At 42.9% G+C, this 24,114-nt stretch overlaps 1 protein-coding gene across 1 annotated transcript in view; it reads left to right on the top strand.

Annotated features, from left to right (window-relative positions):
* asah2 (N-acylsphingosine amidohydrolase 2) overlaps positions 1–23,236 on the top strand; it is a 92,264-nt gene extending 69,028 nt beyond the window's left edge. Inside the window, exon 22 of the mRNA XM_080205247.1 lies at positions 22,847–23,236. Within this exon, the coding sequence (XP_080061373.1) occupies positions 22,847–23,030 (184 nt within the window). The 3' untranslated portion in view covers positions 23,031–23,236. The remainder of the gene's footprint in view (positions 1–22,846) is intronic.
* The last annotated feature ends 878 nt before the right edge of the window (positions 23,237–24,114 follow it).

The following is a 24,114-nucleotide window of genomic DNA, read 5'->3' as shown; positions in this document are numbered from 1 at the left end:
AATTTAGGATATCCAATTTAATCATCCTTAAAACTAGGCCCTGATTATATTATCTCAAGAGTTGACGAGGGTGGGTGTAATAGATGTAATATATCTAGCTTTCCAACTGGTCTTCAAATGGTAACGCTTTATGGTCTCATGACCAAGATCAAAGCATGTGGAGTGGAGACAAGTTACAAAATGCACACATTGCTAGGTTCAAGAGAAGGGAGTAAGGGTAAAGCTATTCGGAGTGGTAGAAGATAGGAAGTGGTGTTTTACAAGGATCTAATCTGGAACCACTATTGTTCCCAATTAAAAATAACAATTTAAGCTTTGAAATCATAAGACTAATTCTTAAATTTGCAAATCACATCAACTTGGGAAGAATAGTCACTTTTGAGGAGGATTGCACAAGTGAAAGAGGACATAAAAAAAACTTGTAGTAATTGTATGTAATTAGGAAATGAATTTCATCTTGGAAAAGTGTGAAGTGTGAGCTGTTGATAAGAAAAATAAGGAGGTTAAGTACCACCTGAAAAATAAGTAAAATGGGGTAGGGGAGCAAAGGGATTTGGGAATGCAAATACAAAAATAACTACCAGTTTTGTGATACAGATCAATAAGGCCATCACAAAATCAAACCGAAGACTCAGGTTAATTTGGAGGAGGATAAAGCTGTTGCCATCCATGAATTTATACTTGATGATTGCATTGACCTCAAATGGACAATGAATGAGAGACTAGATTATGAATGTGTAATAAACCAGTTCCAGCAGTTAAGAACAATCTATAGATTAGGTTATCTATTATAAACTATTAACTATTAATGAACAACAATTATTTACAGGGTGATGCAAATTCAGTGCTCCAGACATAACTCTAGGATCTCATTGCTGGCACAAGCCCTGACAATTTGGAGTCAAGTCTCAGCTCGGTTTCCGATTGTACGGCCCTGGTTATGTGACCCTTTTGGAAGGTTGCCCATTATCGAGTCAGGCATTACGTCCCTCCCCCTCTGAGTTCCTTTATACACAGAATAATAGTTGACTCATACAGTCCCCCCAGAATTTACAACAATTAATATTTTTAATCAGTCAATCACTAACTCAGTCTCTCTGGTGGCTTCCTCATTCTCAAAGGCCAGAGCAACTCCAATGACTGGGATGTTTCTGCTGGGACATTTCTTGTAGAATCTGGTTTCTCTTCTTGTCCTGATGCTTCAACCTTCTCTGTTCCAGCTGGAACACTACTTTCGCCTGTCACAGGTTGAGTCAATATTTCACTTCTCGGGCAACCAACAACACTGCCAGCTGGCAATAAAGAATCAGGCTGCAGCTCTGGCTCTCAGGATGACTCACATCCATGTAAATGATCCACATTTCCTCAAAATCCACACTCATTTCATAAGACAACAGTCCTGCCTTGGGCACGACAATGCCTGGAGCCCAGCGCGGGCCATTTCTAAAGGTTTTCTTGTAAGAACATAAGAAATAGGAGCAGGAGTAAGCCATCTAGCCCCTCAAGCCTGACCCACCATTCAATAAGATCATGGCTGATCTGAAGTGGATCAGATCCACTTTCCTGCCTGCTCCCCATAACCCTTAATTCCGTTATAGATCAGAAGTCTATCTACCCAAGACTGTCTCATAAACTGTCATCTATTTTGAATGATCTTGCATTTTTAGTTGAATTGGTTCCTCTTTTGGTTGCACTGTCTTGCCTTTACCCTCCTGATAAATTTGGAAATATGAGGCTTAGCCTGGTCCTTAGGCAATGAACCATCAGTAGGCCTGCTGGAAATATACTGGTGAAATGCGGGGTGGTCCTGTAAGCAAAGAAGAACCAAGGTATTTTTGTTTCCAAAGATGCAGCTGAATGTTTCTTTAAGCCAGCCTTGAGACAGCCCATTGGATGAGGGATGATATGGTGCACTCCTTATGTGCTTTATCTCATTGAAAGACATGAAACTTTGAAATTCAGCACTATTTCTCTCAACGTTTTAAAATTTCTGCCAACAACCTCCTTTGTATAGCCTCATCATTCACTCCACAAACTAATCGATCCCTCAACATGTTATTTAGTTTTGTCCTCAAGTCACAATGCTCTGCAATTTGCTGCAGCCTTACTCTGCAGGTTGCAATGGTCTCTCCTAGGGTTCTCCTTGCAGAATTGAATTTAAGTTGTTGCAAACTCATGGATAGCTTTGGGTGGTAGAGCCCTTTTACCAAATTCACAATCTCTGCAAGCGAGCTTTCATCGGGCACATTAGGGAAAATTAGGCTACAGACAATTTATAGGTTTGGGCCCCACAAGCACTTAATCTTCTTTCCTCCTCCTCCTCTATTCCAATTTCTTTGAAGAAATGTTAGAATTGCTCAACGTACTGTACCCACTCTTCAGATGCATCAAAAGGATCCACTCTGCAAAGACAGGCACCTCTGTTCTACTTTACAAACTTGCCTTAAATGGACCAGGTTCTGTGCTGATGACCTTGTAATGGCATTTGTTGCTTTTTAACCTCGTTACCAAATGTAGTAACTTAGCTACACCAGTTCAAGACAATCTTTATTAATGAACTATTTACAGGGTGATGCAGATTCATTCCTTCCAGACATGACTTTAGGATCTAACTGCCAGGACAAACCCAGACAAGTTGGAGTGAAGCCCCAACTCAGTTCCTGATGGGTTACCCTGGGTTATGTGACCCTTTCAGAAGATGGCCCCTTACAGGGTCCAAGCATCATAGAATGCAAAGTCAGAAAGAATGTATTTTAGAAACAGCAAAAGCTTCCAAATGTCAAGAAGAAATGTTTGTCTAAAACAAATGTGGGTCTATTACAAACAGGGTTTGGAGAATTTATAACAAGAAATAGAAAAATGGCAAAGAAGCTAAATGATTGTGGGCAGCACAGTAGCGCAATGGTTCGCACTGCTGCTTCACAGCTCCAGGGACCTGGTTTCGATTTCTGGCTTGGGTCACTGTCTGTGTGGAGTTTGCATGTTCTCCTCGTGTCTGCGTGGGTTTCCCCCAGGCGCTCCTGTTTCCTCCCACAGTCCAAAAATGTGTGGGTTAGGTTGATTGGCTATGCTAAAATCGCCTCTTAGTGCACTCAGATGCTTACGTTAGGGAGATTAGTGGGTAAAATATGTAGGGATAGGGGAGTAGGGCCTGGGTGGGATTGTGGTCGGTGCAGACTCGATGGGCCAAAGGGCCTTTTTCTGCACTGTAGGGTTCTATGGTTCTTTGATTACTTTGTCTGTCTTCAATGAAGAAGATATTAGAAATCCTCCCAGAATTAGAGATCCAAGGGTCTGGGGAGAATAAGGAATCAAATGAAATTTATATTAGTAAGAAGGTTATACTGGATAAATTAATAAGTCAGAAGGTTACTTTGGACCAGACAGGGGTTTCACTTTTTTTAAAAAAAAAGTTCAGAATATGTACAGAGCACCAAGAACCCTGTTTTCATTTTAAACACAGATCGATTTTCCTGCCCACTTTGGTGCATTACAACAGGAAGGTGTTAGTTGTTAATTCATTAAAGTTTGCAATGCATCTGCAACACCAGCAAAACAAACATCCAAATTCAATCCACCACCTCCCTAAATGACATCAACCTCTGAATCATGGTCAGTCACTTGGAATATCTTGAGCTGATAAGGGCCAATAAAAATGGAAGTGCCGCTTTGTAAATATTGAATGTTCTCTCATTGCCACCCTGTTCTGCTTTTTGCCATGCAACTCCTCTGTACTGTTGTGTAGAAGCTCAGAAATTTTAAGGCAGTATTGATCACAGGCAACTGCTGCCCCATTAGAGAAGGGGATTTGGTTTGGATCAAGTGTTTTTCTATGTTAATCTTTTCTCATCTAATCTAGTATGTGTGCTTTATTACAAGAAATGGCCTGTATAAATTAGTTTGCCAATAGTGAGGGAGTGAAGTGACCAGCACCTTCGAGACAGAAGTTCATGGCCTGACTGGAAGTCAGCATCTGAAGTTACTGAACTTTGAACTTCTAAGGCCGGTTCCATTGCTGATGAGCTGAATGCTTACTTATCAAAACTGTTAGCTCTGCTCAACGTAATCGAGCTGCTAGAGTGAGAAATGATTCACTCCATGAAGCTAATGCAGATTTTGTGGCAGGAAAATAATTTTCTAATTGAAAGAAGAGCTGCATTGTAGAGCAATTGATCATGTAATGTTATGGAGGAGGTGAATGAGCTCCATCGATTCCATAGCTGACAGGCCTGTCTATGTGCGGCTGAAGGGAGGAGAGTTTGATCCTGTCAGATCCCAATATTGAGTTAGTTTGGATGTTCGAATAGCTGGTTGACTGCAAGTCTGTGTGTTTGAATTGATGGGCAGTATGTGTCAATGTGCAAGATTTAGGGAAATGACAATGTGTGATAGGCAAGTCGGTGACACAACCGGACTGTGAGCTACCTTGAATGTAAAGGGATACATCAGCAATATCTCCATTTGTATACTCGCTCTTTCACCCACAGCTAAACTGCTTTTCAGGAAACCAGAGCACTCGAAGGAAACCCACGCTGACGTGGGGAGAACATGCAGACTCCACACAGGCAGTGGCCAGAATTGAACTTGGGTCCCTGGAGCTGTGAGGCAGCAGTGTTCACCACACTGCCACCTTGCTTCTTGCCCACTTTCACTTGGGTGCATTTTCTAAAAGCCTCCCTGTGCCCCCCACGTATTACCAGGCAAAATTCATGTGACGCAAATAGTCCAGACTAATCGCTGTCCGCAATCTGAAAATTTGGGCAGAGTAACAACAAGAGAAACCAAGAGGCAATCCTTGGAGAGGGTTGTGAGAATGTGGCATGTACTGCCCCTGGTGGCCACAGACCCAGAAGAAATTGAGATGTTTAAAAGGAAGATAAGATGCAGTGAAACTCTCCATGATTAATTCAAGAGTTAAATTGTTGATTCAGCACCTCAGGTGCCTGCACACTGAGTGCTCTCAAACGCTCAGTAGCCTGAGGTTTCAGCTATTACTCAATAGACCTGAAGAACAAGCTATTGTTCTCCCTTCCCCTTCAAAGATCTCCTCAGGATGAAAGCATTGTTGGTATTTCTAAGGACTGCTGCAGAATTTTATGTAGGAGGCAGCCATAAGACATAGAAGCAGAATTAGGCCATTTGGCCCATTGAGTCTGCTCCGCCATTCAGTAAGATCATGACTGATTTGATGTGATAATCCTCAACGTCTATCAAGATAGATAAGTCACCGGGACCAGATGGGATATACCCCAGGATACTGTGGGAGGCGAGGGAAGTGATTGCAGAGCCCCTGGCGATGATCTTTGCGTCGTCAATGGAGATGGGAGAGGTTCCGGAAGATTGGAGGATTGCGGATGTAGTCCCTATTTTCAAGAAAGGGAACAGAGATAGCCCGGGAAATTACCGACCGGTGAGTCTGACCTCAGTGGTTGGTAAGCTGATGGAGAGGCTTCTGAGGGACAAGATTTACGAGCATTTGGAGAGGTTTGACATGATCAGGAATAGTCAGCATGGATTTGTCAAGGGCAGGTCGTGCCTTACAAGCCTAGTTGAGTTCTTCGATAATGTGACTGAACACATTGACGAAGGAAGTGCCGTGGACGTGGTGTACATGGACTTCAGCAAGGCGTTTGATAAGGTCCCCCATGCAAGACTTCTTGAGAAGGTGAGAGGGCATGGGATCCAAGGGCCTTTGGCCTTGTGGATCCAGAACTGGCTTGCCTGCAGAAGGCAGAGAGTGGTTGTGGATGGGTCTTTTTCTGCATGGAGGTCAGTCACCAGTGGAGTGCCCCAGGGATCTGTTCTAGGACCCTTGCTGTTTGTCATTTTCATAAATGACCTGGATGAGGAAGTGGAGGGATGGATGAGTAAGTTCGCTGATGACACGAAGGTCGGTGGTGTTGTGGATGGTCTGGAAGGATGTCAAAAGTTGCAGCAGGACATAAATAGGATGCAGGACTGGGCGGAGAAGTGGCAGATGGACTTCAACGCGGATAAATGCGTAGTCGTCCATTTTGGCAGAACCAACGGGATGAACGAGTACACTATCAAGGGCAGGAGTCTTAGTAGTGTTGAAGAGCAGAGGGATCTTGGGGTCCGGGTCCACAGGACTCTTAAATCGGCCTCGCAGGTGGAAGAGGTGGTCAAGAAGGCGTATGGTGTACTGGCCTTCATTAATCGAGGGATTGAGTTTAGGAGTCGGGAGGTAATACTGCAACTTTATAAGACCCTTGTCAGGCCTCATTTGGAGTACTGTGCGCAGTTCTGGTCGCCTCACTATAGGAAAGACGTAGAAAGGGTACAGAGGAGATTTACAAGGATGTTGCCTGGACTGGGAGGCATGCCTTATGAAGTTAGGTTGAGGGAGCTGGGTGTCTTTTCCCTGGAGAGACGAAGGTTGAGAGGCGACCTGATAGAGGTTTATAAAATGTTGAGAGGAATAGATAGGGTGGATTCTCAGAGGCTATTTCCCCGGGTTGAAATGGTCGCTACGAGAGGACACAGATTTAAGGTGCAGGGAGGAAAGTACAGAAGTGATGTTAGGGGTAAGTTTTTCACTCAGAGGGTGGTGAGTGAGTGGAATCGGCTGCCGTCAGTGGTGGTGGAGGCGAACTCGCTGGGGTCTTTTAAAAGACTTCTGGATGAGTATATGGGGTTTTATGGGATTGGGGGTTATAGATAGGTGTTGATGTGATCGGCGCAACTCGTGGGCTGAAGGGCCTGTTTGTGCTGTAGTGTTCTATGTTCGATGTTAACTCAACTTTCCCGCCTTCTTTCCATTACTCTTGATTTCCTTACTGATTAAAACTCTGTCTCAGCCATAAACATGCTTAATTCAGCTTCAACAGCTCTCTGCTGTAAAGAATTCCACAAATTTATTACCCTCAGAAGAAATTCTTCCTCCTCTCTGTCTTAAATGGGCAACCCCTCACTCTGAGGTGATGCCCTTGGGTTCTAGACTCTCCCACAAGGGGAATTAATCCCTCAGCATCTACCCTGTCAAGGACCCAGATAATCCTATGTGTCTCAATAAGGTCACTTCTCATTCTTCTAAACTCCAACGGGTGAAGGCCCAACCACTCTGCGTAACAGAATCTCTCCATATCTGGGATCAGCCTAGTGAACCTTCCCACCATACCTTTCCCTTAGATAAGGAGACTAAAGCTGTTCACAGTATTCCAGGTGTGGTCTAACCACATTTACACAGCGATGGAAGATATCCTTTTTGTTTTGAGGTTGACATAGAATTGTTGGTTGTACAAATGCCTTACTGCATACACGTTATGATGCTCTATATGTTGGGAAGGCCAGTCATGTGAAGAATTACCACTGCCTCCTTTTCTGCTGCTGCTCAAACTGTAGCAAGATACTTTATGGTAGGTTGCAGTTAACTTTTCACTGGTATCTGACAAAGCAGCCAACTCCTGAGATGTTCAATATGACCCTGAACCTCGCATCCATTGCCCCGCTTGTCATGTCAAGGTTACTGATTGTGTTGCAATGGAACACAATGGCAGAATTGATTTGTGGCATTAGCGGGTTTTTCTTGCTGGCTACGGAGCTATCAAGAGACCCACAGTACCTCTCTTCCGGAAGGCCCACTGAGCTACAAGCCAATCAGGCAATTGCAAGGCCACCTAATCTCCCTGGAATCAAGACCTCAGAGGCAGAGGTCCCACCTGGCGAGAGCTGTCAGCCAATCAGAAGGCACCCCAGGAGTCCCAGGATTGGGGAGGACTCAGGCTACAGATATGTAATGTGGGAAGGTGGGTGTTGAGAGGAGATGGAGCAGGAGGTTGAGAAGCAACTAGGAGGATGGCGCTGTGCTCCCTGCCCCCACTTCCTGATGTCCAATTCTTCGATCCAGCATCAAGCACCTTTATCGAGGGGAGTTGGGTCCAGGTACATTATCCATCTAATTACGTACCTGCTATGCGCCTAAACTGACCACTAAACAGCGCAGAAGAGTCCTCCCAATGGGCTTTGCTTAATCCTAGTCTGAGCTTCCTACTTTCCCTAGCTCTCCTGGTCTCCCTTTCCTCATTGTGGTCCTCTGAGATGTCCAGTTATAGCTGTTTCCCCATTGCCTGTGTGCAGAAAACTCATTTGCGTGACTCGCTAGTTTCAGTGGAAGTCTTGTGTAGCAGTTGGTAGCACTCCGAGAGGAAAGGGCCCTGGGTTCAACTCCCACAGAAGGAGTGTTCACAATGTGATTGAACCGATTGTTTTCCAGCACACTGAAAATCCTTTTCACACTCTGCACCGTGCCCAAAGGATACTCGAGACAAACAGTGTTCTTACTAGCGGGATCTTTGAAACCTCCTCCAGTGAAATGGAAGTCCCTGAGAATAGTATTTAAGCAAAGTAGTCCCCACAATGTAGAAGAAGATACAAAACTTGGTGTGTTTATTTGTTTGGATGGTGCAGCAGAAACATTGTACTGAAATTCCAGGGCGTGGGAAAGTAGAATTCCAGGCTCAGGGTGTTCCAATGCTAAGGAATTGTTATGAGAGTCCAAGCTGGTCATCCAATTTTTAACAGGGCATTAATCAGTTAAAATTAGTGTTTTCATTAATGTGGTTGGTGTGTCTAGGAGGGGAAGGGCTCCTTGGAGATTAATAGTCCTTCTGTGCACTACAGTGATCATTTAAGGATGGCACGGTGGTTAACACTGCTGCCTCACAGCGCCAGGGACTCAATTCTAGTCTTGGGTCACTGTGTGGAGTTTGCATATTCTCCCCGTATCTGTGTGGGTTTCCTCCGGGTGCTCTGATTTCCTCCCACAGTCCAAAGATGTGCAGGTTAGCTGGATTGGCCGTGCCCAATTGCCTTTTGGTATCGGGGGACTAGAAGGGTAAATACGTGGGCTTACAGGGATAGGATCTGGGTGGGATTGTTGTCGGTGCAGACTTGATGGTCCGAGTGGTCTCCTCTGCACAGTAAGGATTCTATGACCTAAACAACAAGTATTTATATTTATACAGCAGCTTTAATGTAGTAAAACATCCCAAGCTTTATATGTGACTACTTTATTGCTAAAATAAACCAGGCCAAAGTCTCTGGCTTCTCACATACCACTGAGATTTACATAGTGACCTTTGTAATTTTCAAATCTGAAGACTTTGTCCTGAAGTAAATACCTCCAAAAATATAATTAGAGCAATGACCTTTCCATTTCCTTATAGAAAATCTTCCTTTCTGTCATGTTTATATTTCAAATCTAATTTGTTTAGATGCAAATAACTTTCAACCCATGGACAAATTTTTATGGTTACAGTTTAAAAGAAAATTCAATTTCTATAGCGCCTTTCCCAACCTCCAAAGTGCATTCCAGCCAATGAGGGATTTCTGAAGTACTCTCATTGTTGTAATGTAGGAAATGCAGCAGTCAATTTGCATGCAGCAAGCTCCCATAAACAGCAGTGGAATAGTGACCGGGTAAAACTGCTTTCGGTTGAGAGCCAGGTGTGCCACCACCGCCAGGAGAACTCCCTCTTCTTCGAGATAATGCCGTGGGATCTTTCCACCCACCCCCCTGAGAGGTTAGACAGGGCCTTGCTGTAATGTCTCGTATGAAAGACCACGACACAAACAGTTCAGCATTTCCTCAGCATTGCACGAGAACGTCAGCCTGGATTAGTTCAGAGCCTCTGCCGTAAGATTATATGATCATTTATAACAAAATGTCATTTGCATTTCCCTGCATGCCAAATTTGGCAAGATTCCGGTTAGAATCAGGTTGTTCAAGGTCGTTAGTCTACTTAACTGACTGACTGACTCTGAATCAACCTTGTTCTTGTGACTGCTTTGCTGCCAGATGAATTCTGTGACTCTCAATGCCCATGGACTAGGGCAGCCACGTTGGCACTGGAATATCGATGGAACAGCTGGTCTTTCTACGTGTAACTTTTGGCTTGTGTGGGCCTACCATGAAATGTCATAGGAAACATCCTGGGATTGTTACTGATTCTATTAGGGTCTTCCATCTGCAGGTCTATTTGCTAACCTTGATTTGCTTTGCATGTGTTAAATCCATTGTACTTGGGCTTCTCCTTAACTGCTCCACAGGTCAGGCATCAGGGGACAGCTCTTTATTAGGTCCACTTGCTCCACACTCCAAATGTCGACTGCACACACAGGGCGGTTCCCAACAGTGTACCCCAAACCCGAGTTCACATAACCCATTCCGTTAAAGGGGTTACGCCCCAACATATGTAACCTATACATGTCCCGTTGAACTAAAGGCTGCAAGTTGGGAAGCGTTTAGGGCCACTATTCAATTATCAAATTAATTTGAAAACCAGAAGCCAGAGCTAAAAATCCGGAGAACACAAATTCAAATCCTACAGTGACAGTCTAAGAATTCAATCTTTTATATTTTGTTTTATGTTTTTAAACATATTTGGAAATACACAACAATTCTCAGCAAAAGCGATCAGCTGCTTGTTAAGAATGCGACTGCTTTACTCTTGTCATGAAGGAAGGAAAATGCCATCTTGCAGTTAATACGTGATTCCAATTCTACACCAATATAATTGACCTCAAGTCAGCCAGTCACATAAAACCACTAACACCATCTGAGGGCAATGAAAAGTGAAGATAAATGTTGGCATTTCCAAAAACCGTCACATCTCAAGACCAAACCCACATCCTAAGGCTCGTGCATGAATCACAAAAAGCTAACATGCAAGTTCAGCAGGTAATAGGAAAGGCAAATTAAATGTTGACCTTCATTTCAAAGGAAATAGAATATAAAAATAGGCAAGTCCTGTTGAAACTGTACATGGCACGAGTTAGACCATGCTTGTAATGTTGTGAACAGTTTTGTTCCCTAACCTAAGGAAAGATACACGGCATTGGAAGTAGTCCAGAGAAGGTACATTAGGTTGATCCCAGGTATGGACTGATTTTCTTATGAGGAGCGGTTGAGTAGGTTAACCCTTTACTCATTGGAGTTTAGATGAATGACAGGCAACATTATTGAGACATATAGGATTCTCGGGTTTGACAGGGTAGATGCTGAGAGGTTGTTTCCACATATGGGAGAGCCTAGGACCAGAGGGCAGAATCTCAGAGTAAGGTGTCCCCCATTTAAGACAGAGATGGGGAGGAATTTCTTCTCTCTGAGCATAGTGATCTACGGTATTCTTTACTATAGAGGGCTGTAGAGCTGTTCAGGACTGAGATAGATAGATTTTTAATCAGTAAGGGAATCAAGGATTATGGGGATAAGGTGGGAAAGTGGAGTTGAGGATTGAAATATTAGATCAGTTTTGACCTCATTGAATGGCAAAGCAGACTCGATGGGCCAAATGCTGAGTTTTGCTCCTATATCTTCTGGTCTTATGAATATAATTAATTCTGACAGTTTCATTTCTGCAGCTGCGTTTTTCTACTTTTAGATAGGGCTTAATAAGCCCCCGGGGCAGCACATTCCCATCATATGTATACATACAGCTAGCAAAGCAATCTTGCACTTGGTGGAACAATTGCTTCAGTCTGACCCTGGAGAATGCTACGGAAGGCTCACTAGTATTTACTGACGGTTTTACTTTGATGTTGGACTCTGTGGGTCCAATTTTACCATTTCGATTCTAAGTGCTGAAACTGGAAGTGTTTCAGATCCGACTTTTAGACCCGTTCTCCGCCACCCCCATACACACCCCGCCTGAATAAATATCAGTCGTTCTGAATCGCGCCGCAGAAGCCTGTGGGAAGGTCTTGTCACCCCCGGAATGCTGCAGCTCCGATTGGAGCCTTCAACTCTGCGTGCACCGTAACAAAAATAGATAAACGCTCCCTGCCACATCGCTCCCAGGCCCAATATTGCCTCCCCAACATCCTGCCCACCCCACTACCCAGACTGATCGTGGCCCCCTGCTTCTATTCCCCCTACAGATCGTACGCAGAGTGGCAGCGATACACCTCCGTCCCCTGACTCTCTTCCCAACTCCTGCCACCACCGGTCTGAGTCAGAGCTGCCAGAAGCTCTGAAGTTACCTCCTCAAAAGCTGGAGTGCCCAAATCGGACCTTTGCAGACCATGTCTTTTTCGTGCCAAGTCTGGACGGGTGAACGCAGTGCAAGGAGGGAAGTGCTGTTAAGTTTGGATGTGCAGCCCATTAAGTCAATTTAAATGCATGCACAATTCGGGCATCGTCCAGATGGTGGCCATTTTCAGCGATTGGTGAGGAGGCAGGTGTGGATCGTGCTACGCGCCTCATGCCTGAAAACGAGCACAACTTTATAGCTGATAGAATATAAAAATAGGCAAGTCTTGCTGAAACTATGTAATGTTGTGAACAGTTTTGTTCCCTTACCTAAGGAAAGATACACTGGCACAGGAGGCAGTCCAGAGAAGGTTCACTAGGTTGATCCCAGGTACGGACAGAGTTTCTTACGAGGAGTGGTTGAGTAGGTTACTTGTTGGTAAAAATTTGGCCCTCTATGTTGGATTTCATACTGGATCAACAAATTATAGAAACTTCTCTCAAATCGAGTGTGCACTGTCGAGCTCAGGTCATTAGCACACATCCCTAAATTAGTAAAATCTACGACTTGAACAAGTTTGGAATAATGAAAGAAAGCCAACATAAATTTCTTAAAAGCAAATTATCTTTATCCAACATCATTGAATTTTTTTTAAGTGAGTGTAATGGCGGTTGATGTGGTGTTGTGTGGACTTCCGAAAGTCTCACACAAAAGGTGTTACAGAATCCCTACGACGCAGAAGGAGGGCACCTTACCCTGGCCCGATCCCCATCTTTGGCAGACCAATGCAACCAATTTACCTACTCTGACCCATTCTATTTTCTCAGGAACCAGACAGCAGTTTTTAAACTTCTTGAAGATGAGCAACTTGCACAATAGGAATTCAGGTACTGGTTTGCCAGGTTAACAGTTGGGTCAGTAAATGTGCATTCAGGATTCCACAGAAGCTACGTGGCAACCAGCCGAGGTGACAAGGATTCGTTCAGAATCAAGCTCCTATAGAGTCATTGCACACAAAGACACAATAGTGAGGCATAACCAAGGACTGATCCATTCCAACTCCTCCACCACCGAACAAACTGACTGTATGTAGGACAAGACCCCAAATGTAACCAGGAACAACATCCAAGAATGGCAATTTCACACATCACTGTGAATAACCGAAGAAATCAAGATTACCATTGCAAGATCAGGACGTACAAAGATTATTTTTGAGATTTTGAGATCCTAGATTAATCAGTTCTATACTCCTGTATAATGGTAACTAAATATGAACATGTATTGGAGGGAAGTATAATTGAAAAGAAATTGGGGGGAGGGTTGTAAGATGACTTTAAGGGATCACAGTATGACAAAGAACAAAGAAGGACAAAGAACAACACAGCATGGGAAACAGGCCCTTCGGCCCAACGAGCCCGTGCCACCATTTTAACATTGTGCTTTTCCTCTTCCACCCTTGACCCATGTCTATGCTTATGGCACCTCACATGACATAAGAACATAAGAACATGGAGTAGGCCATCTAGCCCCTCGAGCCTGCCCCCGCCATTCAATAAGATCATGGCTGATCTGTCGTGTCTCAGTTCCACATTCCCACCCTCTCCCCATAACCCTTAATCCCCTTGCCTATCAAAAACTTAACCCGCGTCTTAAATATATTTAGCGAGGCAGCCTCCACCACTTCAACAGGCAGAGAATTCCAGAGATTCACCACCCTTTGAGTGAAGATTTCACCACCCTTTGAGTGAAGAACAAGAGACGTCAAGATGCCAATGACATCAAGAGGTGGCATGGTGGTTAGCACTGCTGCCTCGCAGCGCCAGGGACCCGGGCTCAATTTTGGCTTCAGGTGACTGTGTGGAGTTTGCACATTCTCCCTGTGTCTGCGTGGGTTTCCTCCAGGTGCTCCGGTTTCCTCCCAAGGTACAAAGATGTGCAGGTTAGGTGTATTGGCCATGCTAAATTGACCCTTGGTGTCAGGGAGATTAGGGGGGTAAATACTTGGGGCAACATGTACAGGGCCTGGGTTGAGATTGTTGCCAGTACAGGCTTGATGGGCTGAATGGTCTCCTGCACTGTAGGGATTCTGTGATCACTAGAGAAATGTGTCCTGTGATCCAATCTCAGTTTCACTTTTACTTTGAGCAGACCACAGCTCTGCTCTTGTGTCTTCAAGCCTTATACATCGATTAAAAACTATTCTGAAGTACTTAATCTGAATAAATGACCCTACAATGTGTTTCCCCAATCCCTGAAGAGCAATCGCTGCCTTGTGTCTTCTGCAATAAATAAGCCCAAGGTAGTGGACCTTATTGTCACGTTACTATAGTGATATGTGATGATATGGTACATGGTGGCACAGTGGTTGGCACTGCTGCCTCACAGTACCAGGGATCTAGGTTTGATTCTGGCTTTGGGTGACTGTGTCTATTTGCACGTCTTGCCTGTGGCTGTGTGGGTCTGCTCCGGTTCCCCCTCACAGTCCAAAGCCGAGCAGGTTAAGTAGATTGGCCATGGTAAATTGTCTCTAAGTGTCCAAAGGTAGGTGGGTTAGCTATGGTAAATGTGTGGGGTTACAGGAATAAGGCAGAGGAAAGGGCCTGGGTCGGATATTCTTTCGGAGAGTCGGTGCAGACTCGATGGGCCACATGGCACCTCTCTGCACCAGAGGATTCTGTAGTTATTCCATGGTTATATATGACAATGACTTGAGGGAGAAAGGGCTTCAACTGCTTGATCAATTGGAGAAGGTGTGGTTATTCTTAGAACAGAGGGGTGAGAACAGATCTGACTGATGTGTTTAAATTCATGAGGGTAGACTGGGAGAAACTGTTTCCACTGATAGAAGGGTCTGAGACTGGACGGCACAGATTTAAAGATATTGGCAGGCATCGAGAGGCGATATGAAGAAAAACTTTTTTGCCCAGTGAGTGGTTCGGGTACGGCACACACAATTTAAGAATATCGCGGAGGCAGATTCAATCGTGTCTTTCAAAAGGGGGTTATCAATAGGTAAGTACTTGAATGGAAAAGACATGCTGGATTATGGGAAAGGAGCAGGGGAGTGGGAATAATTAGATAACTCTTTGAAAGAGCCCGCATGTGTACTATGACCCAAATGGCTGCTTCTGTGTTTGCATGATTCCAATGTAAACACGGGGTGGAATATTTCAGAAAGTAATTTGTAGGCCTGGTGGCAATCCTGTTTGAGCAATAATAGTTTTGAAGTGATTCAGAATTCAATTCTAATGCTGCCCGCGTAACTCAACTGCCTTGTTCTTAAACAATAATTACATCTTAACGCAGATTTGGTATGACTGCCAATGACAGTTATTGTCATTAACTCACAAACCAATACCCTCCCAGCTGTACAGCGTGTGAAGTCATGATGCTCCTGAAGCTGTTTATCTGAATGAGCTACTTTTGCAAAGTCTGTTTCTCCTTCAGCTCAGCACTGGGAAAACATCAACAACTTTGGGTAGCAAAACCCGACTAACAAAGTGAAGACTGAGCTTATTTAATATATTAACAGTGCAAAATCAAACAATAGTCTCACAGAAAAGCTCTGGGTTCTAATTGTGATAGTGAAACAGAGGACATTTGGGACAAAGAATGGTTCGGCCACCCTGACCCTCTGCAAAAAGAATGGAGTGTGTTCCATTCCCCAGCCCTTTCCCGATAGCCCCGCCATTTTTTTTACCTTCAGGTGATTGTCCAATTCCCTTTTGAAAGCCATAATTTAGTCTGTCGCCCCTCTTTCAGGCAGTTCATTCCAGATTGTAATCATTCACTGAGTAAAATGTCACCTTTATTTCTTTTGCCAATCATGTTATACCTGCATCATCAAACCTTTGGCCAATGGGAACAGTTTCTCTCTGTCAAGACCCCTCATGATTTTGGACACATCCATCAAATTTCCTCTCAACTTTTTCTGGACAGAAGTCCTAGACTCTCCAATCTGTTCTTGTAACTGAAGTCCCTCATCCCTCAAGTCACTCTCATCAATCTTTTCTGTACCCTCAAATCCTTCTTAAAATGCAAGAACCAGAATTGGATACGCTGAATCAGTTGAGGTCAAACCACTGTTTGGGAAAGATCATTATAACTCCTTGTCTTTATTTATAAAGTCTAAGCTTCCATGGGACTTGAGCCAATTATTGTTGATGTTGAAAATCAAACTTAAAACTTAAAATATAATTGTAACACAATGAGAGGGCCCAGGAGACATTCCTGCCAGAAACAAATTGTCAAAACCTGCTGTATTATTTATAGCTCGTTTGCTGTTATATGGAGATGCCCGCGTTGGACTGGGGTAAACACAGTAAGAAGTCTCACAACACCGGGTTAAAGCCCAACCAGTTTATTTGATAGCAAATGCACAAGCTCTCGGAAGCTTCTTACTGTCTTTTGCTGTTTACTGATTCTTTTGATTAATCTATGGACTGGCTTGATAGTTAGTCTAGTGAAAGCTGTAGATGGACATTGAAGACATTATACCACCCATTGCAATTTCCCCTATGCATGAACCACAGTTGATGTTATAGACAGTATCATATTCTAGGTAGTATCATATTATCACATCCAACCACTCAGATAAACCCACAAGTGTGTAATTCAAAATAGACTTTATTTACACTTTTAATTTAATCCCATGATGTCCTACCCATATTGTTAGTGAGTTATGGGTATATTAATGATATAACTGATGTACTTGATGTAAAAACTCAATGAAAATTGCTATTGTAATGCGATCTGCATACTGTGAATTCTAAGTTACGCAGCATTCAAAAATATTGCCATAGCAACACATTAAAGTTGATTTGTTTTGACGCAGACCGACCATCAATTAAACATCTTCCACCTTGCTCGGGATAAGTATTATTTAACATAAAATAAAATTACAGTGAGTAAATCAGCTTACTCTGAGGCAATTGTCATTACAGCTTCTTATTAAAAGACACTTTGTATTATTCTGACCAAATGTCTCCAGGTGGTACTTATCATAGTACATAATTAAGTCCTAGGCACATTGAGCATGTTATTCCCCGAGTCCAGACCTTCCTGCCTGGAGCACTGTCTATGGAGTTATTTCAATCGAGATGAACCCATATTTCTGCAGCCCTTGTAGTTGTACTGATTTGAACAGAAGACTGAATACAGCTCATGAAAATCTGCAAGCATGACTGTAAAGCCACAAGCTGTGTAGAGTAGATAAAAGGATGTTTAATTAGCAAAAATGTTATTGGTCTAGTAATTGTTCTTTGGATGAGATGTCAAGCCAAGGTCCTGTCTGGAGTGACAAAAACATCTAATTTCATAATTTAGCAACTTCTGGCTTTAGGGAAATTGAATTTTGAAACGTAAGTTAAGTGGAAGAAAGTCTGGTTTCGGGGACTTGGTAAATGCCCTGAAGATAATTACTATTCAAACGATTGTCCATGTTTACTTAATGAGGTCAGAGTTGGAATTGGGAAAAGACTGAGCAATAGAATGAGCTTGGTGGAGCTGAGGTGCCTGCATAATAAGGGGTCTTAATAAGAGAATTAAATTATTCCCTGTTGAAAGTAAAGGGTAAATAAATGGAGATCTTGAACTACCCATGTAACTTTCAGAACAAAACACAAGCTTGGAAGTGAAAGTTAATTCATTGAAATCTTTATGTGGGGCATCTTCACTAGGCTACGTTGGGGTAGATTGTAGGGAGGGAGTGTTTTGTTTTGGGTTTGTTTGTATGGTTTCTCTCAGAAACAAATGGGTGAGCTTGGAAGGCAGTTGAGTATCGGAAGACAGCCTGAGCAAGGACCATAGCGGCCATTAAGAATTGGGGGTATCATGGGTAGGAAACACTGAGTGGGGCTTTTGTTTGGAATGAATAGTTTAAATTCCTGAGGAATTAAACTTTTCAGATCAACTCGATAAAACGAGTGGAAGAAATTAGTAGTGGAATCCTTGCAACGTGAGAGCGCTCTGCAAGTCTACATGCCAGACTGGGAAACCGAGGAGAGTCAAAGTGAATTCCTGAGAGCTGAGGCACGCCTTGGTTTGGTCCCAGGAGAAATGAAAGAACCTTCAAGATACTGGAAAATAACTCTTAGATGAAAATAAAAATAGAACAGGAAGCAATTTGATAGGATTAAGATTTACAAAATATTGTGCTAAATTAAGAATTTGTTTAATTCTTATACCATACAAGATTTTGTTTAAAATGTGAAACTGTGTGGCATAGTTGTTTCAGGAAATAGCTGGGAGTTATTCAGGAAATGACTGAAAGTTTGAATTTATTTAAAGCAGCAGTTTTAGTGGTGACAGGTTAAACCGCCCAAAGAAAATTCTACTGGTGTAAGGCTACAGCGAGTATCAGGCAACCAAGAATGAAGGTTCCAGCAAAAGGACCAAGAGAGAGATGCAGAGAATTGTTACCATCTGGAATGCACGATCTGAAAGGTTGCTGAAAATGGATTCAGTAACAACTTTCTAAAGGGAATTTCAGACAACTGAAATTATAAAATTTACAGGGATATGAGAATTGAGGGGTGTAAAACAGTTCCACATTTTATATTCCATCTGCTGAGGACCACTCAGTTAACCTGTCTGAAAAGCTTCTTTGTGTTCTCCTCACAGCTTACTTTCCCACCTAACTTTGTATCATCAGCAAATGCGGCTGGATTATACTCAGTCCCCTCATCTAAGTCATTGAGCTAAATTGTTAATAGCTAAGGCCCAAGCATTCACCCTTGTGGCTTCTCACTAGTTACAGCCAGCCAGAAAAGAGGAAATTTTCACTCTGCCCATTAACCAATCCTCAGCCTATGATCATATACTAACCCATCCCTTGAACCCTAATTCTGTTTTCTCTTTCCCTCTTTTCGTGAATAGTGGGGTTACACTTCTTATCTTCCAATTCTTAGAAACTGCTCTAGAATTTAGAGAATTTTGAAAGATTAAAATCAATACATCCAATTTCTCTGCAGCTATTTATTTTAAAACCCTAGGATACAGGATGTCAGGTCCACAGAATTCGCTGCCTTTAAGTTCTCCGGTGCTATTTTTGTTACTAATTGCAACGTTCTTCATTTCCACTGGACCTTTAGATCCCTACATTTTTTTTGGACCATACTTTGAAAACATGGTAGACTTCAAAACATTCTTGCCTAAGAAAGGACTTGCTTTCCAGAGAGGGAATGCAATGAAGATTCACCAGACTGATTCCTGGGGTGGTGGGACTGTTGTCTTGACTGGGCCTGTATTCACTGGAATTTAGAAGAATTAAAAGGGGATCTCATTGAAACGTACATAACTCTGACAGGGCTGGACAGATTAGAGGCAGGGATTTTTTTTTCCTCTGGTTTGAGGGAGTTTGGAATAAGCGATCAGAGTCTTAGGATATGGGGTAAGCCATTAAGGACTGACATGAGGAGAAATTTCTTCACCCAGAGGGTGGTGAACCTGTGGAATTCTCTATCACAGAAGGCTGTGGCAGCCAAGTCACTGAATATACTGAAGAAGGAAATAGACAGATTTCTGGACTGTGAAGGAGTATAGGGAAAAGTGCGGGAGCATGGCATTGAGATAATGGATCAGCCATGATCATGTTAAATGGTGGAACGGGCTCAAAGATGATGTACTCCTAATTCTATATTGCTAACAGATGCAAATATTCATTGCAGGTACACAGTTACTGGCTGAAATTTTACTACCTTGCCCACCCCAGAATTCAACATTTTCCATTGGCCTCGGGTGGGATTTTACGAGCCTCGGACGGGCGAGGTCACAAAATACCGGCAACTATCCAGCAATTTAAGGCCCAGTGTTGTGGTGGTGTTTCTCTGCCTGAGGTGCAGGATTTTTAACATGAACTGACTTGTCATATATTGAAGTTCAGTTTGCACCGGCGGGCTGCTGCTTGCTCTGATGGACATGACAACGTCCAGGGGCTGAGACTATTTGTTAGCTTCAAAAACTAAACTTCAGCCTGTGAGTGAAGTAAGCCATGGAGGGGCACATCCCTAAGTGGCTTGTCTGCCTCCGTTACAGATCATTTACTCACTCTGTCTCTCTCTCTCTCTTTCTGTCTCCCGCCACCGCCCTCCCCTAGCCTTTAAGGTATCTTGAAACCAGCACGATGAACTTTACTCGAATGGATTTTTCCTGATTTATTTTAAATTCCTGCAGTGATGAACTTTAGCAAATGCATCCCCCCTCCTTCAAAAGCAAATTCTGTGCTGAAGTGCTTTTCTGACTAGATGCTAAAATGGAAATCATTACGGGTTGACAGGATAAAATGTTTAAGGGCAAAGAGCAGGACTGGAGAACATAAGAAATAGGAGTAGGCCATCTAGCCCTTTGAGCCTGCCCCGCCATTCAATAAGATAGTGACTGATCTGAAGTGGATCAGTTCCACTTTCCCGCTTTCTCCCCATAACGCTTAATTCCTTTGTCTATCAGAAATCTATCTACCCGTGACTTAAACATATTCAACGAGGTAGCCTCCTCCACTTCAATGGGCAGAGAATTCCAGAGGTTCACCACCTTCTGAGAGAAGAAGTTCCTCCTCAACTCTGTTCTAAATTGCCCCCCTCTTATTTTGAGGCTGTGCCCTCTCGTTCTGGTTTCCTTTCTAAGTGGAGCACTGTCCCCTTCCGTTTTATCGTTTGCCTTGAACTTCAATTTGCCCACAAGGGAGCAGAGGGCGCACAGACATCAATTAAAACTGTGCAAAAGGTGTCTGGCGCGAGGATTTAAAGGAATTCTAAAAATAAACGCGAGCTGCTGGTTTGAGTGCATGAAGGGAGGGATTGGATGATTTGTGCAGTGGCTTCATACTTCTGACCCACTAAGTAAGTACAGTGACGTAAACCATAATAAAATCATAGGTATAAATCCACCATTTTTAGGGTGGGAGGGGGTGGGGGGTCTGTAGTTTTAAAACTAATTTCACCCTCAATTGGACACAGGCTAGTTTAAATGCATTTGCAGTACAGCACATGACCCTGAATTTGTATTGCCCTCTGTAGTTCCTTGGTAATTTAGAAGGAAAGTGTCTTTGTAAATATATGTCTCAAAATGAGAACTTGAAGCATCGTGATGCTGCCTGCATTTTTCTTAGTTGTGAACATTGTATATCATTGGCTGTAGGCATCTGAACCAACATTATCTCATTTATACCAGGCGGGCGTTAAAAATTGGAACATTAGAACTTGTCCCTGGCCTATTTAAATAGTCCCAGTGCAATGTTTACCAGCATTATCTAAAAGGTTTGAACTGAAGTTGAGAAACCGTAGTCCAGATGCCCCATGGAACCTGGCCTGCTGAAGCTGGTTCAGTGACATCTGACAATTCTCCTCTAACTCAGGGGTCTGTAAGGGACATATTTTAGGAAAAGGGTGAAGGAATTAAAGAAAAATGCAGGAAAGATTCAGAAAAATGGTTCCAAGTATGTGGAAATACAGTCTTGTGGATAGATTGGAGTGGCTGTGACTGTTTTCCTTGGAGAAAAAAATGTGTAGATGTGATTCAATATAGAGGTATTCAAAATCGAGAGGAGTCTGGACAGAGTGGCTGGGGAAAAATTGTTCCCACGGGTGGACAGATCAAGAACAAGAGGTCACAGATGTAAGGTAATTGGCAAATGAAGCAGTAAAGACATGAGGAGAAATCTTTGCAGGGTTAGAATTGGGAATGCATTGCCTGAAAGTATGTCGGAGGCTGGGTCAGTCAAGGCATTTTGAGAGGGAACTGGATTGTTATCTGAAAAGGAAGAAAGTGCAAGGCTACAGGAAGAAGGCCAGGGAGTGGCTCTGGGTAAAATGCTCCTTCAGAGGGCCAGCACAGACACGATGGACCAAATGGCAGCCCCCTGCGCTGTAACGATTCTGAGATTCATGTATAGCAGACCTTCATTAATAAGTGGCTCCGATAGTTGTGGCTGTTGCATTGGAAGTTGACATAAACTTTCTCAGCAACGCTAACTTAAAAAGACTCAACCACACGTGGGTTGTAGCGGTTTGGGAAGACAGCTCACTACCACCTTCTCCAGGGTCACCACTGTTGTGGGAAATTACCACTTCGGAGTCAGACTGGGGGTGCAACAATACAGTTTTACTTAACAAAGCTCCTTGGAAAAAAGGCACTGGCACCCCACAGTACTAGGCAGCTACCTTCTCCCAATAATACAATAGGAGCGGTTTAGTTTTATATCTTTCAGACAATGGATAGTCCGGACGTTAGCCATTAAACACATCGTTATAGTTGAGTAGGATTGATAGTTTAACACATCGTTACAGCCAGACGTATACAGACATTGGCATTTAACATAGCGTTGTTTCATAGAACGGATGCATTTCCTCTATCAGTGACTATCAATGACTTCGTTTCAATCTATACATACAGTAATTGGTTTTCCTGCATTTATGTATTCCCATTCCCATTTATGGCTAATCTCACTATTGTCCTAGGTCTGTCCTTATCTTAAGAGTGCTTCAAGCTCTCTATTGGCTTCCTTCAGTATCTGATTCCTGCATGTTAAACTTTAAATAACTGTCGATCCTGCATGTTTTTAGTTTCAAGTCGCTGTCTACGCTAAAATTCAGCGCCTGCTTAACGTCCCTCTCCCAGGTAATTTTTTTATGCGCCATCTTTGTGATTTTTTTTTCCCCACTACACCACCCAAGATGAATTTCTATCCCGGTGAATGCCAGTGACAATCTCCCTGTGCACATTGATCAGTAAGCACTCTGCAGCTGGTTTTTCAATCCACTTAGTAATGTTAAAAGTTGAGAGATTCTCTGCAGGTGACTGGCACTTCAAGTGATTTATTCTGTATGCATTTTCTAACAGTAGTTTGTTTTTGTTTTCAGACTGTACTGGGACAAAGCACCGAAAGGTTATAGCAATGTCACAGTGGCCTGGCACATCCCTCGCACTGCAGAGAGTGGGACGTACAAAATTCGTCACTTTGGCCATTTTAAGACACGCCAGTCACTGAAACCAGTCTTCACTCCTTACGAGGGCGTCTCTTCCCCGTTTGAAGTGAGAAAGTGAAACTCATCGACTATAATGTCACCACCTCATTTTTCAATTTACCATGGCGTAGGGCTGTGAATTTAAAAGATAAATCTGGGCATTATACCGATTGTCTGGTTGAGGGGTTCACTGTTGACTGTCACAAAGCGCCTTCCTGGGACAGAAATAAGAAGGGAATTTTTGAACCACACAAAAACAGCGATAAATTGCAGTGACATCTGGGAGATTGCTTAACTTCCCCACGCTGAGTGTGTGGTTAATAATTAGTCAGTAAAATAAATGAAATAATAATATTGACAAAGTTGATTCTACCGCTCCCCCCCACCCCCCCCAATCCCTGCTTCTGCCTCCCCCGCAATCCCTGCCTCCGCCTCCCCCGCAAACACACAGCCTTGGTTTTGATCAGGAATATTTTTCAATATAGTTTGTCCATTCAGATGAAAAGCAGATTTAAAATTCCTGAAATTATACTGACCATAACAAGTCATTACCGGGAATTCTCCTTGGTGGTAATGGAATAATTGGTTAAATCCCTAAATAATTGGTATTCCCGAAGAAAGACTGTCAATTAATAAAAGAAAATTAGATGCAATTAGACGTATTTGATTTGACTTTTCTAATTGAAAGCACCAAATCATTAAACATGTATGCAGTTATGTTACTGTTTAATTAAAATAAAACAGTATTAACAAAGCAAGTATGGCTTAGATTTTTAAACCTTGCATTAGCATGCTAATATTCAGTAGTTATCCTCTTCCTTCACTTATTATATTAAGCTGCTGTTGTGGTTAAGGTTGCAGACAGCCTCCAGTCAAAAGCTTTATGACTTCAGATTTGTAGATTAAAGGACATGTATAATTATTGATACTTAAAGGTGGGGAATTCGCAAGAATTTAAGCAAAATGATTAAATGTAAATTTCTCAATGAGGCATTATCCTTCTGCGGTATCTACTGACAACTGCGCAAGTGAAATGTTTTAGATTGAATTAAGTAGTTTTCTTCACTAAATAGTTTTCTTCATTACATTTGGATTAAAGAGGAACGCTAATTCTTAGTGGACAGATATCGTGCCAACCCTCACGATATAATCTGATCAAAACA

This window comes from Carcharhinus amblyrhynchos, chromosome 17 (assembly GCF_965287045.1).
Source record: "Carcharhinus amblyrhynchos chromosome 17, sCarAmb.v2.hapA, whole genome shotgun sequence".
NCBI classification, from domain to species: Eukaryota; Metazoa; Chordata; class Chondrichthyes; order Carcharhiniformes; family Carcharhinidae; genus Carcharhinus; species Carcharhinus amblyrhynchos.
The sequence above is the reverse complement of the archived record's forward strand: the minus strand, read 5'-3'. Positions and strand labels throughout refer to the sequence as shown.